This window comes from Gymnodraco acuticeps, unplaced genomic scaffold, assembly GCF_902827175.1.
Source record: "Gymnodraco acuticeps unplaced genomic scaffold, fGymAcu1.1, whole genome shotgun sequence".
Lineage (NCBI taxonomy): Eukaryota > Metazoa > Chordata > Actinopteri > Perciformes > Bathydraconidae > Gymnodraco > Gymnodraco acuticeps.
Genome location: NW_022991779.1, coordinates 556,456 through 574,057, shown reverse-complemented (window position 1 = coordinate 574,057; position 17,602 = coordinate 556,456). Strand labels below are relative to the sequence as shown.

Genomic DNA, 17,602 nt, shown 5'->3' with positions numbered 1-17,602 from the left:
ATTGATATCTCTAATTTAGATCCCTGTCTCTTAAGTTTTAAATACTGATCAACAACAGGTGGATGCTTACACTGGAAATGTGTTAAAAGTGATTTGAAGCTGTAAAAATAAATAAATACAGTGTGAATAGTGGAGGAACAACTCCAGGAAGATCTTAGCAATACAAAAGAAAAGGTATTGAATCTTAAAAAACATATTGGATGTTGAATTAAATGTTATTTTTTCACATAAGGACACATGCAGTACTACTCACTGGTGTAACTCCCAGCTGTTACCGCATCTGTCCAGCAGGGGGCGACACAGTTCAGCTTTAATACTGCGTTTAACTGCCATTCAATTCAATCACATTTTAATGTTATTTTACACGTTTACTGAGTTAGATCTCTTTACCAGCTTCAGCTCAGATAGATTTTTAACATAAATACCAGATATTTATAAAGGTTAAGATTATTTAAATGCCAGTTTGTTTACATAATGCCATTTTTGGTGTAAAACACACAACATGCAAGGGGGATTTGTTTCATATATCAATGGTTAGCAACATTGATTTTAAAGCATTGCAATAACTTAACATTTAAAATGTATTGGGCCACAGATATTTAGATCTAGGCACACATCAGCAAGTTTAATCCCGGTTGAAACATAAAAAAAAACACTAATATTTTAAGTTTCTATTCAGATTTACTCATTTGAAACTGGCCCACTGTTTATACACACACACACACACACACACACACACACACACACACACACACACACACACACACACACACACACACACACACACACACACACACACACACACACAGACACACACACAGTGGCATAGGTTGAATTGAGCGCGTATGCATTGCTGAAATCATATATTACATAGTATTAAAAAAAAAAAAAAACTCCGATCATTTATTAAATGACGGAGTATTTCATAGACTTCCACCCAAAAGGACCTCCGAGTTAAGCCTGAACTGAGAGGGCAGCCTTGGTGGAGAAATCCTTTACAAAGAATACATATTTATGTTTCTGTACAAACCAAATATTAGTGTCCAGAGATACAATAAATACACACGGAGCCGCGGGGTAATAAATAATTCATAGAGTTATTTCTGGTAAAGGGAACGTCTGCGTGTGAAACTGCGTCACCATTTTACTACAAACCATCAACAACATACTTTCTATTTTTTCCAAATGTGAGTTTTATTAACTCCAGGTTGAAATGTAGCTCTTTTATTTTTAGAAAGATACAATGTCATTGGTTGAGTTTAAAGTGAGCGCTTACAAACATCCAATGTCTGTCAAGTGTAATGAAAAAATACATTATACATGTATTAGGAGGGAAAGTGTCTCGATGGTTATTTATCTTTTTCTTCCTGCTAATTCTCTTAGATTAAAGCTGGGGTGTCAAACTCAAGGCCCGGGGGCCAAATCCGGCCTGCGACTTCATTTACTGTGGCCCCGCAAGAGCTTGCAAAGAATATAATACGTTTATTATACGGCTACACGCCACTTTACAGAAGCAGGTTGCCCATAAACTACATGTCCCACAATGCATCTTGTTTTGTGACATGCCCTGAAGAGACTTGCAATTATTTGCCCTGGACTTCTGCTTTCAGACGTAGTTAATTACTAAGTTATTATCCTATCCGATAATAATCCAATTCAGAGGCAATCATGTAATATAATACATTATTTTATATATATATTATATATAGTTACAACCGGCCCTTTGAGTGCAACCTTTATGCGAATGTGGCCCGCGATGAAATTGAGTTTGACACCCCTGGATTAAAGTCAAGAATTTAAGTGAAAAAACCTGGGGAAACTTTTTGTTTTGTCAAGTAAGATGAAATGATTACCTTTCTTTTTAAATAATATTTATAATTGAGTTCCTTGATTTTCAGCTAATTTACACTTCCTAGTTTAGCTCAGGTTTGAACTCAACCAATAAGATGCTTTACTCTTTGTGTTTCCAAAAGTAAAGGTTGTTTTTGAACCAGAAACTGTGACAGACTAACAACAACAACAACAACAACAACAACAGCAGTGATAACTGTTCAGACACAAAGTCGTAGGCAGGAAGTAAGTTGGTCATTATGAGCAACAAACCGGCTAAAGAAAATGAAAACTAGAAACGTCAGTCTGCTGCTGTTATATATGTTTCCTGTTTTCAAATCCAATAAAAACACAAATAAATAAAATGTGCTTTTTTTCCTTGGATTTGTGGGAAAATACATAAAAACATCAGACGTTATTTTTCCGTTTGAAAAACAACAATAGAAATAGATCAACATTCACACACGTCGAGATGCTCTCACACTCGTTCTGGACCGAAGTATCTCTGCAGGCGGGATCCTCTTCAAAAGGTATAACATGATGCATTGTGGGTAATTAAGAACAGGTATTGCTTCGTGACGAGCGACAGCAAGACGTGACGGCGTGATCGAGGTTTTAGAAAAAGGCACTGGATTGTTTTTTTTTTATAAATGCTATTGAGATTTCCGTCTTCATCTCATATTTGTGGAAACATGCACCGGCGGTAGAAAAAAAGTCTCTTTTTGATCTTTACAATTTCTCGGACAGCGGTAGGAAACGGGACTTCAGGCCGGAGTTATCGGAGTTATCGGAGCTGGAAGACAAACTCCGAGCTCATTGTGTCTCTGAGAGGGAGTCATTCACACGGCGGGTCCTCAGTGTGGAGCTCAGGGATTAACGCTGCTGTGTGTGTTTGTATACACATGGTTGGTCTCATCTGCGTCACACATTAAAGGCCTGGTCAATCAGAGCTTCACAATCTGCAGGAAAATCAGTAAATCCACACCAAATTAAACTCCATTTGGACATTATTATTTGCACCATTGACAAATAGCAAGCTGTCTTGGCAAGAAGGAGGATGCTATCGTAGCTTATAAGCTATTTCCCTTTATCCAGTTAATTAAACGTCCTCTTTCAGGATATACAAAGTTTAGGAGAGTGCCGCAGTGACGCAGTCCTAAAACCCGGAAGTAAACTCTTTCCGGTTCCTTCGACAAAAACCAATGCAATTTCTGATAATCTCCACATGTCTACCCTACTTTTATAATCTTCAAATCATGAATCTATCGATTAGATTTATGATTCAAGAATTATAAAAGTAGGGTAGACATCTGGAGATTATCCGGCTGAACAAAACGTGATCCGGCTCTTAAATGTGTCTCAGCCACAGACCTTATTTCCAGCTATCTTCCTAAATCCTATGGAGACATCGCATTGCTTTTTGTGGAAGGAACCGGAAGTGGTAAAATGCTAACTTACTTCTGGGTTTAGGACGCGTCACTGTCGCACTCTATTTACGAGGAGGAATAACTGTGAGGATGTTCTGCCTGATAGCAGTTTAGCTAAAATGTTTGTTATGCAGTTAGCAAGCTAGCTAGTTCAAAGCCCTGAGAACCAGAAGCTCCGTGGCTTTTGTAGCTGCTAAGTGCTAGCATTTAGGCTAAAGTAAAACAAGGCTCTTATGAAAGATAGCCTTGTTTTATTTAGAGGTTGTTGGTTTTGGTCAAAGCACCAAAAAGAGCTGGAAGACCTTTTTCTTTCTACCTGTAGCTCTGCACAAACAAGCGTTAACTTCACTGAGCTTTAAAACCAAATATTGACCAGGCCTTTATACCGTGTGTTACTACTTTTGAACTTGTGTTTAAGTTTCATTAATACAACCACCTGCCTGAAACCTCCAGTGGATTTCTCTCCGTGTGAAATCCAGCTCGAGTGATTCATCAGTGAATTCCCGCAGCAGCTGTGATCCTCCAGACGACCCAGAGTGAAGCCCGTTGTTACTTTGAAAACTGTACAAAATGAACAAAGCGTCACTAAGTTCTGCTCAGCTGCCCACCAGCACCTCCATGATGTGGTCCAGCTCGGCCAGGTCCATTTTGAACGGCTGGTTCTGACCGCCCGTCGCTCCGAAACCCGACATCGAACGCACCAGATCGTCCGCCGTCACCATGGGGGCCATCTTGGACGGAGGGGCTCCTGAGGGGCCGAGGTCGTACATCGACGTGTCAATGTCTGTGAAGAGGACGTCGTCCAGGGTGAAGTCAGTGAGGAAGGAGTGGGACTGGGAGGGAGGATGAGGAGGAGGAAGAAGGGGAGGAAGAGGAGGAAGAGAAGGAGGAAGAGGAGGAGGTTTACTCTCCGCCTCTTCCTCCTTCATGATAACATCAAATAAAACCTGAGCAGGAGGCGGTGATGGCGACTCTGAGGAGGAGGAGGAGGAGGAGGAGGAAGAGGAAGGACAGAGTTCCTCGATTTCCTCTAGGGCCGAGGAGAAGCTGTCTTTGGGGGACGGAGAGGGCGATGGTGGCATCCTGGGGGAGAGGAGCAGGTGCTGGGAGGAGGAAGAGGAGGAGGAGGAAGAGGAGGGAGGAAGAGTGAAGAACATGGGAAGATCCTCCTCCAGCAGCGAGGCGGGGGTGAGGCAGGAGTCCGTCAGCAGTCCGGACATCGAGGAGGAGAGGATGCTGAAGGAGGAAGAGGAGGAGGAGGAAGATGGAGGCTGATGGAAGCTCTCGTCCTCGCTCACGGTCGATGAAGAGGAGAAGAAGAGCGCCCCGACGCCCCCCCCCTCCTGCCTGAAGTCTCTGTGGATGCGCTGGATGACGTTGTTGATGAGCACGCGGCGCTGCAGGCGGAGGTCGGCGGGCCGCGGGCCGTACAGCTTCATCAGAGACATGTTGAGGAGAGTCTGCCGGGTGGAGGAGGTCTGAAACACAACGCCTCCGGAGGGGGGGCGCCGCTCTTCCTCCAGGACGTCCTCATCATCGTCAAGTTTACGCTTCACCCCGTTACCCAACATGGATCTGAGGAAAGAGACGGAGATCAGAGAGGCCACAAGAATAATAGTAATTCATTAAGACATTTATTACAGTGATTACGCAGTGGCGGCCGAGGCGGGTTTCGAACTGATGTCCCAGAACGCCCCTTGACCTGGTGATCAACGCTCTAGCACACTGCGCCAACATCATAAATGAAAGCAAGCTGCGCAGTATCAAAGATTCACGGACGAAGAAACTGAAATGTGGCAACAACAGATATTGAAAATATGATATAGTCGGGATGCACAATTGACCGTATTTTATGAAATCTCAATATTCAAGTTGCAGGAAGCACAATATTTAGTAAACGAAAATAATCATTAGAATGAAACAGATAGAGAGAAAATAAGAAAGCTGCACTGCATTGAAATTACAGTGAATAATAAAAACGTTTTAAAAAAAAATGTAATTTAATTTGTGTTTATCTTGAATGAAACAAATGATGCATGCTTCTTACAGTAGGTACCATTAAGCTGTCTTTGGCTCTTTGCTGCTGTAATACATTTCCCTTCTGAGGGACTAACAAAGGTATTCTGAGTCATTACCTCCAATATCGTGAAACCCTTCTTTGTTCACAGCAAAGCATTGACTTTACGCAACATGAAAACGTTTTTTAAAAAGGTATTGAATACTTTGTAAAGTATAAATAGTAGTTCTGAGTGTTTTGAGGCAAACAGTTCATGTTAAGGGTCTTTCTTGGGCTTTGAAACTTTGGAGAAATCAAATCTGGATGATGAGCGGCCTCCTCACAAACTGTGATGAGAAATGTGTGTGTGTGTGTGTGTGTGTGTGTGTGTGTGTGTGTGTGTGTGTGTGTGTGTGTGTGTGTGTGTGAGCAGTCAGCTGACCTGCTCCCATGTGACCCTCAGCTGATTGGGTGGGAGTCAGTCTGACACCTTCGGACTCCCTGAACAACAAAACACAGGAAACAGGCCACTTCCGTACTGAAACACACACACACACACACACACACACACACACACACACACACACACACACACACACACACACACACACACACACACACACACACACACACACAATTGAGTGACTCAAAAATGTGAAACTTATGTGAAATCAGCCTCTGAAAGGTCATGACCTTTACATTAATGTTAAGGGTCGTAACAAAGTGTGAAAAATGACACACCTTCCTCACTCATGACACACCTCTAGATGTTATGCACTATTAAGAATATAACATAGTTGTATCAGATTTAGAAACTGACTGAACACTTTCAATCAATACTACTTTATTTACGGTATCTCTGACCTTCATCCGGTAGAGGGATTTAAAGGGGTAGTTTGGACGGTTTGAAGTGAGGGGAAACCCCCCAAAAGGTCTCACATACATTATATGCTAATAAAGGAACATCGGATGTGTACTTGAGTACTTGAGTAGTGTGTACTTATTCATTCTGTTTGAGTGCAGATGAAGCAGCTGTGGGGGGGATTTGAACCGGTGACCTTGCTATTTCTCGGCCAACAGGGGTCTGAAAGTGCTGAGAGAGATTGAAAGAGGCAGCACACACACACACACACACACTTCTTATATATGATTATTCATGTGCTCGCCCGCCTCCTCTCTGCTTTAGACCCTTGTGGGGCCCCTCAGAGGCCATCTGCTCCGACACCCAGAGGACGAGGTGAGGGGGTGATGGGCGAGACAGAGAGAGTGAGGTAGAGAGAGAGATGTTTTCCTCCCCCCTGTCTGTCTGTAATTTTCTTAATGAAACTGAACTGTGATCGAGCATCCTTTCAAATCAAGACTGAATCTTGTGACTGACAGAGGTTCAAAAATGTTACACCCCCCCCCTCTCTCTCTCCTCCCCCATTCTCCCCCTCTGGCAGCTGTCTGTCTGATGAAGTGAAAATCCCAAAATAGTTTCAGAAACTGCATTTGTGGGTAAAAAGTCTTTGTCATGAAGATCTGACAGCTCAGGTGTGTGTGTGTGTATTTGGTTGTGTGTGTGTATGGTGTGGTTGTGTGTGTGTGGTTGTGTGTGTATGGTTGTGTGTGTGTGTATGGTTGTGTGTGTGTGGTTGTGTGTGTGTATGGTTGTGTGTGTTTGTGTGTGTGTGTGGTTGTGTGTGTGTGTGTGGTGTGTGGTATGGTTGTGTATGGTTGTGTGTGTGTGTATGGTTATGTGTATGGTTTTGTGTGTGTGTGTGTATGGTTGTGTATGTGTTTGTGTGTATGGTTGTGTGTGTATGGTTGTGTGTGTGTGAGTGTATGTATGTGTGTGTATGGTTGTGTGTGTATGGTTGTGTGTGTGTGTGTGTGGTTGTGTGTGTATGGTTGTGTGTGAGTGTATGTGTGTGTGTGTATGGTTGTGTGTGTGTGTGTATGTATGGTTGTGTGTGTGTGTATGGTTGTGTGTGTATGGTTGTGTGGTTGTGTGTGTGTGGTTGTGTGTGTGTATGGTTGTGTGTATGGTTGTGTGTGTATGGTTGTGGATGGTGTGTGGTATGCGGTGTGTGTATGTGTGTGTGAGTATATTGTTGTGTGTGTATGGTTGTGTGTGTATGGTTGTGTGTGTGTGTATGGTGTGTGTATGGTTATGTGTGTGTGTATGTGTGTGAGTGTATGGTTGTGTGTGTGTGTATGGTTGTGTGTGTATGGTTATGTGTGTGTATGGTTGTGTGTGTAGGGTTGTGTGTGTGTGTGTGTATGGTTGGTTGTGTGTGTGTGTATGGTTGTGTGTGTGTATGTGTGTGTGTATGTGTGTTGTGGTTGTGTGTATGGTTGTGTGTGTGTGTATGGTGTGTGTGTATGTATGTGTGTGTGAGTGTATGGTAGTGTGTGTGTATGGTTGTGTGTGTGTGTATGGTTGTGTGTGTGTTTATGGTTGTGTGTGTGTGTGTATGGTTGTGTGTGTAGGGTGTATGTGTGTGTGTATGGTTGTGTGTATGGTTGTGTGTGTGTGTATGGTTGTGTGTGTGTGTGTGTGTGTCTGTTGTGTGTGTGTGTGTGGTTGTGTGTGTGTGTGTGGTGGTGTGTGTGTGTGTATGGTTGTGTGTGTGTGTGGTGTGTGTGGTCTGGTTGTGGTGTGTGAATGTGATGGTTTGTGTGTCTGGTTTGTGTGTGTGTGTTGTCTGGTTTAGTGTGTGTGTGGATGTGTGTGTGTGTCGGGTCTGTGTGTGTGTGTGTGTGTGTGTGTGTGTGTGTGGTTGTGTGTGTGTGTGTGTGTTGCATACCTTTCCATTGAGTAAACTATCAGAGCTGGTGTTGTGTTACAGCGCTCTGCTCTCACAGTGCAGAGGGAGACTCAGTATAAACTCTGGAGGTCACATGACCTGAGGTCACCTGGACAGGAGGTCATGTGACCTCCTGTCCAGGTGACCTCAGGCACCTGGATCCACTTGTTTTATAAATCTAAGTTTGATGTAGTGATTTCAGTTTTACCTCCAGTTACGTGTGCAAATATCGATAGTTTTCTATTAGCTGATTAGTTTCAGGCTTTCCATTTCCTCGAGACAAAAGCATCGTCATCAAATGTCCAAAACCCAAAGATATTAAAGATACTTCACTGTTAAGACCAAACTAGTCAACACATTTAGACCCCATGTACACGGGAACGTTTGCGTTTACGCACCGTATGCGTTTTCAAAAAAGTATTCCGTTCACACGCATTCGATTCATTTAACGTGTCCGTTCACACGAGAGCGCTGTAGTACATACGCCGGGCCTGTAAGTGGCGCTGCTGCCGCCACAAAATACACCAAAAGCAGCGAAGAAGACCTCCGAGCATGGCTGCCCTTCTGTTTAAGCCCCGCGGTGGATTTAGCAACATGTAGTTCATGTAGCTCTCCATGTCCACTTGTCGCTGATGGTTGAGGAGCTGTAGATGTTGCACTAGCATCTGTAGCGTGGTCAGTAGCAGGCGGGGCTATGGCTTCATCTATCGGGGAACGATCGTATAGGACGCACACACGGAGCCGTTTGCCCCCCAGAGCGTTCCGTTTGCAGATATATCCACCTTGGGACCCGTTATCGTTTGCGGGGTCCGTCCCGTTCCGGCCTCGTGTGAACGGAAGGGCTATACGCGAGAGAAACTATGCGGATACAACCCGTTTCGTCCTCGTGTAAACGGGGTCTTAGTCAGCACATTTTAATTACAAAAGAATACTGAAATCGATGTTGCACACAATGAGACTTGTGGAGACACAGGTTAAAAACAAACTGCTGCATGTGTCCAACCGGCTGAAGGACATTTGTTTTATACATTCTGGTGTTGGACCTTCATCAGGCCGACGCAGTGAGTCTGTTTGAAACAATGCATTGATAATCTCACGTAGTTGCTGATTGACTTATTATTGCAGCTCTGTTATGCATCGTTTCAGATGTATAGATACTCTTTGAGTTCTCTTAAACACTCAATATCGTTACTGATGGTTTTCTCCCCTTTTTTTGATCAAATAGGACGAAGAAAAGCAGCACATCTTCACATTTAAGGAGCTGGAAGAATCACATCTCAGGTACGTTGGATTTAAAAATGACTTCAAACTATTGAACTTCAAAGTTCTGCCAACATATGTAATGACAATTGGCTTCACACTGATCACCTTCAGAGTTCTTCAACTGACACACCTGTAACAACTCACCTGTGGCGTGAGAAACATTCATTAACATAACATTGTAATACAATTAGTCACAGCACACACCAAAAGCGAAACCAGCAACCTCAGAGTCATGTGACTTGACTTGTTTCAGCTGCTTCAGCGTAAATGAAACAAAAATCAGCCACTTTTCTAATGTAAGAGGTAGGGCTGCTTTCAGGTGTCACATGCAGAGACACATGTTGTGTGTGACACCTTGTGATGTCACATGCAGAGACACATGTTGTGTGTGACACCTTGTGATGTCACATGCAGAGACACATGTTGTGTGTGACACCTTGTGATGTCACATGCAGAGACACATGTTGATGTTGTGTGTGACACCTTGTGATGTCAGAGAGGACAGTGAGGTCAGCGTGTCTCTGTCTCACCGTGGAGCCGTTTCCCCCCCGAGCTGCAGCGACTCCACAGGAATTTCTTGCTCAGCCGCTTCAGTGTTCAGTCAACCTGACGACACCCCCCCCCCCCCCCCCCCCCCCCCCCCCCACAAACACACGCCATCTTTCTCCTCCACAAACACACTCCTGCAGTGCACACTTTACAGGAGCTGTATCCTGTGGACAGTGTGTGTGTGTGTGTGTGTGTGACCTAGTATTACTATACTTGTGGGGACCTAAATCTGTTTACACAGTCACGTGTGGGGACTCGCCTCCCTTATGGGGACATAATGGATAATCATTCATTTTAGGGTGAAGACTTGGTTAAGGTTAAGGGTTAGGGTTAAGGGTAAGGGTTAGGGTTAGGCAAGTGTTGGTTATGGTTAAGGTTAGGATGAGTCTCCGTGAAATGCATGTAAGTCAATGTAATGTCCCCTGAAGTGATGTATGTATGGTATGTGTGTGTTTGTATGTGTGTGTGTGTGTGTGTGTGTATGTATGTGTGTGTGTGTTTGTATGTGTGTGACTGTGTGTGTGTGTGTTTTCATTCCGCCGGTTTCCCAGTTATGATCTGGTTAAGATTAAATTCAGATAACAGACAAAAGCTCTTGTCCTGGTTTTTCCTACATAAGCTGTGATGAGGGGTCGTGTTGATGATCACTATCTGCTCTGTGCAGGAGGGACATGTTGCTGCTTTAAGTCTGCAACAAAAACTACCAACTTTTGCACGTCAATGAAAACAACTTTCAAACTCATTGATATTACCAATATGTGATACTTTCATCCAAATGACGCATATTAGGAATGTGCGTCGATGTTTGGAGCTGTGAGGAGCTGAGAGGAGCTGAGAGGAACTGAGAGGAGCTGCGAGGAGCTGAGAGGAGCTGGGAGGAGCTGAGAGGAACTGAGAGGAGCTGAGAGGAGCTGTGGGGAGCTGAGAGGAGCTGAGAGGAGCTGAGAGGAGCTGAGAGGAGCTGGGAGGAGCTGTGAGGAGCTGTGAGGAGCTGAGAGGAGCTGAGAGGAGCTGAGAGGAACTGAGAGGAGCTGTGGGGAGCTGAGAGGAACTGTGAGGAGCTGAGAGGAACTGAGAGGAGCTGAAAGGAGCTGTGGGGAGCTGAGAGGAGCTGAGAGGAGCTGAGAGGAGCTGTGAGGAGCTGTGAGGAGCTGAGAGGAGCTGTGAGGAGCTGGGAGGAGCTAGGAGGAGCTGAGAGGAGCTGAGAGGAGCTGAGAGGAGCTGAGAGGAGCTGAGAGGAGCTGAGAGGAGCTGGGAGGAGCTGTGAGGAGCTGTGAGGAGCTGAGAGGAGCTGAGAGGAACTGAGAGGAGCTGTGGGGAGCTGAGAGGAGCTGAGAGGAGCTAGGAGGAGCTGTGAGGAGCTGGGAGGAGCTGAGAGGAGCTGAGAGGAGCTGAGAGGAGCTGAGAGGAGCTGGGAGGAGCTGAGAGGAGCTGAGAGGAGCTGAGAGGAGCTGAGAGGAGCTGCGAGGAGCTGCGAGGAGCTGGGAGGAGCTGGGAGGAGCTGCGAGGAGCTGCGAGGAGCTGAGAGGAGCTGCGAGGAGCTGCTGGCTGTGTGAGAGCGGCTTCAAAAAAAGCGTGCATCAACATATGTTTTATAATGACTCTCTGGCAGAAGTGTAGACACAGGTCCGGGGTTTCATCTGTCAGATTTGAGGTTTATGGAAAGAAGAGAGTTTGTGTGGGTGTCTCTTTGTCTATTTTGAAAAAGGACTAAATGAATGATACCGATGCAGTCAATTGAAGAGTTTTATGGAGCGGGCCGCACTAGAGTTTGAATTTGCTGATACTTTAACAAAGCTGTCACAGAGAAACAGATTCCATGTTAAACAAAATGCATCAAAACCCAAAAGGTTAAATCATTATCATGACTCAAAGGAACCGATACTGTGTTTATCTACCTGTGTGTGTGTGTGTGTGTGTGTGTGTGTGTGTGTGTGTGTGTGTGTGTGTATGTGTGTGTGTGTGTGTGTGTGTGTGCCCACGCTGCTCTGCCGGACATGTAGGAACATGTTGCTGCACACTGACCTGTTTAAAGAGACTCTTATAATTACTGCTCTCAGGAAGTAAAAGAGATTTCCGTTGCTCAGTTTAGGCCCACAATTTCATTGGTAACACTATTTCTGATTCTTATAATGTCAAACAAATGTTAAAATAAAAGCTAAACATCCAGTTATCTAACTTTATGTTGTGAGAGTTTAGTATGTGTGTCTCTTTAGTTAGAACTCAGCTATAAAAGTACGAGTGTGTTCCTTGTTTCTGTCGATTACTGTGTTTAAAGGGAAACTACAGCAAGACTCCAGGAAGTGAGAAATCCTGTATGTGCTGCTCACGTCTCCTCACCAGTGTGTGTGTGTGTGTGTGTGTGTGTGTGTGTGTGTGTGTGTGTGTGTGTGTGTGTGTGTGTGTGTGTGTGTCCAGCAGCAGTCACTTCAGCTCAAAGATAAAAAGCAAACAACTCATTTGCATATTTGATGCTCCCACTTCACACAGAAACTGAGACACAAGCTGTTTCAGTTTCTTGAGTCAGCGATGAGTCAGTCTGATGTTACAGAAATGACAGGCCATGGGTTTTGTTTGGGTGTTGGTCAGAACAGACAGAGGTGTGTAAAAGAAGTAAATACAAAATAATGAAAGCTTAACTTTACTCCAAACATGAAGGTTTCTTAGTGTCCAGCACTTTGGTGTATGACCAACACCATGCAAACTGATAACATCCTGACCAGCCTCAGCTGTAGTCTGAATGTATGCAAGTAGTATAATATATCATTATTAAATGTTTTCTTACTCTGGCTTCTGTAGAATTAGTTTTGGTTACCATCCAAGAGTTTGTATTGATGACACTGTACTGTCCCTGCATCATGTACATCGGCGCTGATGTTAGCATTAACATGTGCTTTTTGGGGTTAACCCTTCCCTGTAGTGTGATCGTTTCTGTGCATGTAAATGGTCTGCAAAGGTTAAAATCCCTGTGTTCCCCCCCCCCTGCCTGAAACGCCTCCATTTGCCTCCTTTATTTATTTCTGGAACACTTGCGCTCCTATTGGCTAGCGCTCCAACACATTGTACGTGATAGGATAAGGGGCGGGACATCTCTAAGCGGTTGACCAATCACAACAGAGCCGGCCAGAGGACCAATCAGAGCAGACTGGGCTCTGGTTTCAGACAGAGTAGTAAGTCCTGTTACTTTATGAATGACTTAAATAAGGAACTTGATGAACTGGATCAGCCAATTGAAGCTGTCCACACTGCAGCACAGCTGTGTCTTCCTCATCTTGTGTCAGAGTTGATTGTAACTGGCATCCTGCAGAGTGTGTGAGTCCAATGTCGAAGTCTTACATAATACACACAAAGTGCTGATTGTACTGCGAGCAGAGTGAACGTCTGTCAGTCTGCTGTAACTCCGCCTGCTCCACTTTTTGAACTGCTGCTGCTCCACGCCACATTCTTCTCTTTAAAGCTGGACTCCACACCAGGAAACTTACAGCACTGACCTTTGATCCCCCAGCTGCAGATCTGAGTCACCACAGCCAGTGTCAACACAACTCGGCAACACTGGATTTATACACGCCGTCTAAATGTAACAAATCATGTATACAGGTATCATTCACACTTTTTTACATTCATTCTATTCTTGTGGCCACTGTTGAACGCCATAAAACATAAACTCTCAGTCAAACTCATGTCTCAACTCACACAAACCTCACCTGTAGTGAAGCCGTCAAATGACACGTTACTATGACATTAAGAAAGCAAGCATTTGTTGGTTGTTTCTTAAATTGAAAGTGTATTGTTTCCCGATATCCCATTTCTAAATAGGAATTTAAGGTCATTATCTTTTGGTTTGTTTATTTACTGCAGGTCACACGCGATCATCATATTCTAGATATCAGTGCGTAAGGGCTTCTAGATTACACGGGGGATTTTAGTGATAAAATATCAAACAATAATCTTTGCCAATAATACATGTATATACACTACAATACAGGAATACCACATGACACAAGTTGAGGATGTCATTGACAGGTGAACATATATTTACGGTTCAGGCTTTTCCACACTAAATACTACTTTATTAACTGTTGGTTCTTTTTTGATACTTTGACTGTTAAAAAGTACAAATCTTGTTCATTAAAAATATCGAAGCCTGTATAAACAAATCTAGTTTCAGTCTATTGCAAGCTATAATTAATATTAAGAACATGAACTACTTATCAAGCGGGGGACATGACGGGTGTGTTGATACTCATACCAGAACATAAGTAAAGTGGGAGGGGCTGCAGCTAAATACATTTTCCATTATTGATTAATCGGTGGAATTGTTCTTTGATAAATCAATCAATTGTTTGGAAATGTTAAATAGTTGGCCCCATTAGTGTCTTATTTGCTTTGTTTATCTGGATAACTTGAAGATGATTCAATTGTTGTGATATATAACAAAGAACAACTGCAAATCATCACATCGAGAAACTGGTAGTAGGTCATGTTCGGCATTTTTGCTTTAAAAAGTTACTAAAAAGACTTTGAGATTATAAAAGTTGCACACACATGTTGTGTTTATCAACGTGTTATTAAATGATCATTGCAGCTTTAGATGACTACTAGAACTAAGTGAATTAAAACCCTTATAAGACCAATCATTGAACGTTACATTACAGAGGATAAATGTCATTTCTGTCCACATTTTGGGGGATTTAAAAGCCATGTTTTCACCATTTCCCTGACATAAAGACTTGCTCACATGTCTGTCTTTTCACTCTGGTAAATATAAATCACTGCGGGTGACAGTGAGCGCGGTTTGCAGCTGTCAGAGCAGCAGCTGGTTCCCAGACCCTCCGGACCTCCAGGCCACCGGCTGCTCCCCGCCACCTGCCCGCCACCAGGCACCCACACCCGGCCACAACCTCCACACAGCACCGTGGGGAAATACGGTTCTTCTCATTACATTTGACATCTAAAAAAATGTACTCTTTCTGATTGTTAGGATATATTTGACTTTTAATTGAAAGCTAATGTGCACACTTGTTACGATTGGTTTATTAGAGAGTAATGTATTCTGTATGTTATAGTAGATATCCTTCTGAATGTATGTGTTTTGAGAATATGTATATATTGTTTTTAAAGGTTTATTTCTATTCTATTTTTAAGAAATGTTGTAATTATTGTACATTGACTGTCAAAATGCTGTGGTGCCATAACAATTACCCAATTTGGGATTAATAATAATAATAATAATAATAATAATAAAACTGTATTATATAGTAGCCTACCTTTTCATACAAATAACAATGAGTAAAAATAAAGAGTAAGGAGCATATGTAAAGATACACAAATATATCTATCTATCTGTCAACCAGTCAGTCCCTGTTTGAGTAATGGTTTTAACTACAATAAAATATTTTAACACTATATAAAATAACAGCAGCTTTCTTCCATAAGTTACAACACCAACGGCTCTCTAACCGACCAACGGCTGCCACTGTGACCGACAAACGGCTCTCTTGCCGGGCAGCACCAGGACAAGTTAGTGGGTATAAAAGGTGGTCTGTCACTCACCACATGTAGCTAGTCCCATCCAGGGTCTCCTCTGCTGCATGGGTGTCGTCGGTGAGGCCGGGAACAGGAGCTGTTTTACGGTCAGGAGGAAGACGAAGAAAGGGAAGAAGATGGAGGAGAAACCAGCAGTTAGTCCGTTTAAATTGTCAGTTTCTACTCCGCCATCGGTTCTCCTTCTCCGGCGGCGGCTGCCTCGACCTCAACACTCACCGAGCTCCGCACACAATGGCGAAGTGGAGGTGGTGGAGGAGGAGGAGGAGAGGAGGAGATGTGTCACCGGGGAAATACAGTCAAGCTGCGGTTAGGTTAAAGAACGGCAAGAAGCGCCATTAACGTAACTTCTGGTGATAGACTTCAAAATAAAAGTGGTTTCCGGTTAATTTCGCTGTTTAAAGGTCCCCTATTATTAAACTGTTTTTCATCAATACATTATAGGTCTCAGATTGTATATCATATACAAAACATGTCTCTGAAGTGTTTGGCTCTAAATACCAAACTGATCATTGCAGCATGCATCCCATAATCCCCTCTGTTTCAAAAAGTGCTGATTCTCTGTCTGTTACTTTAGATGAAAATAAGGAGCCCCTCCCCACGCCCCTCTGAGAGAGATTTGGTTACAAAGAACACAATGGTGCTCTAGGAGGAGATTCAGGTGATAAGGGGGGGGGTTACCTTGGTTGGTGATTGGCTAATGGTTACACAAGACAAAACATCGTTATGACATCATAAAGTGGCCAAAATCTGATCGGCTCATTTTCAGGCTTTTATATAAATTAATCAGGAGAAAAAGAATCTGAGAGAATCTTTTTAGAGCATCAATTTCTATTTATTTATTTTTTGAGAAAGGGGCAGTAATATAACATTATTTTCTTCTCCCTGCTCCTGCTTCCTTATGGTGTGTTTATTTATATATATATATGTATTTATTTATTTATATGGTATGTGTGTGTGTGTGTGTGTGTGTGTGTGTGTGTGTGTGTGTGTGTGTGTGTGTGTGTGTGTGTTTATATAATTATTTACACAACATGTCTCTATAGAGACATGTTGTGTAAATAATTGTTATATATTAAGTAGTGCATACCATGAACGGAACAAATGAAATGTAATGTTCAAGATTGAAGGCTTTATTGCCATGTGCACATTAGCTACAGTGTAGATATGGCAATGGAAAACTTAGGTCACAGGCTCCTCCAACAGTGCAACATGAATATAGGACATAGGACGAATAAAACAAATTAAATAGTGCAAGAGAATGTTTTGAGATGTGCAAGTTAATTTTTTTTTAGCCTTTATTTATACAGGTGTAGATCTCATTGAGACACAAGATCTCATTTTCAAGAGAGACCTGTCAGTGGTAACACTACCACACAAAGTTACAGACAGACAGGACACTAAACACAGAGGCAACACTAAAATACAACATCGTAAAAAAGTAGTCAAGTAGTTAATACAAATATATGAGTCATGTCGCTTTGAGTCTAAACTTTGCTCATCGCTGTGACACTTTCCACAGAAGAGTCCAGACTGAAGTCAGAGTTCAACGATGTTTAATAAAGAAACAAACAATAACAACCAAGTTTGGACAAACACGGTCAACAGAAAAGGTCAGAGCGATTGACCCTCTTTGTCATCCACAAAACCGGCGTGAGACAGGTGACCTAAATACCAATAAACCATATTTATTTAATGTTGATTGCACTGTTGAGGAAAGTGCGATCTTCGTTGATCATTCATTACATAATTACACCGTAGTTGTGTTTATGACAATAAACCTTTGAATCTTGAAGTCTTGGATCCATGTGACAATTATAGAAATAATAAGCATTGGAAAAACAAGCATTTTGGCTCCTACAGATGCTTTAAATCGTTTTGTCAAACCTTTTCCAAATGATAGTTTTGCCAAAAAAATTACTTAAAGGGGACCTATCATGCAAAATGCACTTTTTGATGTCTTTTATATATAAACATGTGTCCCCGGTGTGTCGGGGAACTCACGCAGCGTCAGCAAATAAAACCCTCTCTCTTTTCCTCCGTACCCAAATCTCTAAAAACGGGGAACAACGGAGCTGATCCAGATTTGAGTCCGATATGACGTAATATCTGAAATATGGACCCACGGCCCAATCAGAAAGTTGCTATCAGAAACAATACCCGACTGTTTTGGACGTAATATGGTCGGTGTTTACATTAGCATC

The 17,602-nt window shown here is 42.9% G+C and overlaps 1 protein-coding gene across 3 annotated transcripts; it reads right to left on the bottom strand.

The window, feature by feature from the left end:
* Nucleotides 1–3,601: 3,601 nt before the first annotated feature.
* LOC117535149 (SERTA domain-containing protein 2-like) lies at nucleotides 3,602–15,699 on the bottom strand. Of its 3 annotated transcripts, XM_034199512.1 has the most exons (3): nucleotides 15,408–15,697; nucleotides 5,696–5,791; nucleotides 3,602–4,832 (listed from the first exon to the last, which is right to left on the bottom strand). In XM_034199512.1, the coding sequence occupies exon 3, from the start codon at nucleotides 4,826–4,828 to the stop codon at nucleotides 3,854–3,856; it is 975 nt and encodes a 324-aa protein (XP_034055403.1). In that variant the 5' UTR covers nucleotides 4,829–4,832; nucleotides 5,696–5,791; nucleotides 15,408–15,697; the 3' UTR covers nucleotides 3,602–3,853. The 3 variants fall into 3 exon arrangements, with proteins under 3 accessions (XP_034055403.1, XP_034055402.1, XP_034055405.1); XM_034199511.1 differs by lacking the exon at nucleotides 5,696–5,791 and having other exon boundaries at nucleotides 15,408–15,699; XM_034199514.1 differs by lacking the exons at nucleotides 5,696–5,791; nucleotides 15,408–15,697 and adding an exon at nucleotides 10,607–10,723.
* Nucleotides 15,700–17,602: the final 1,903 nt, after the last annotated feature.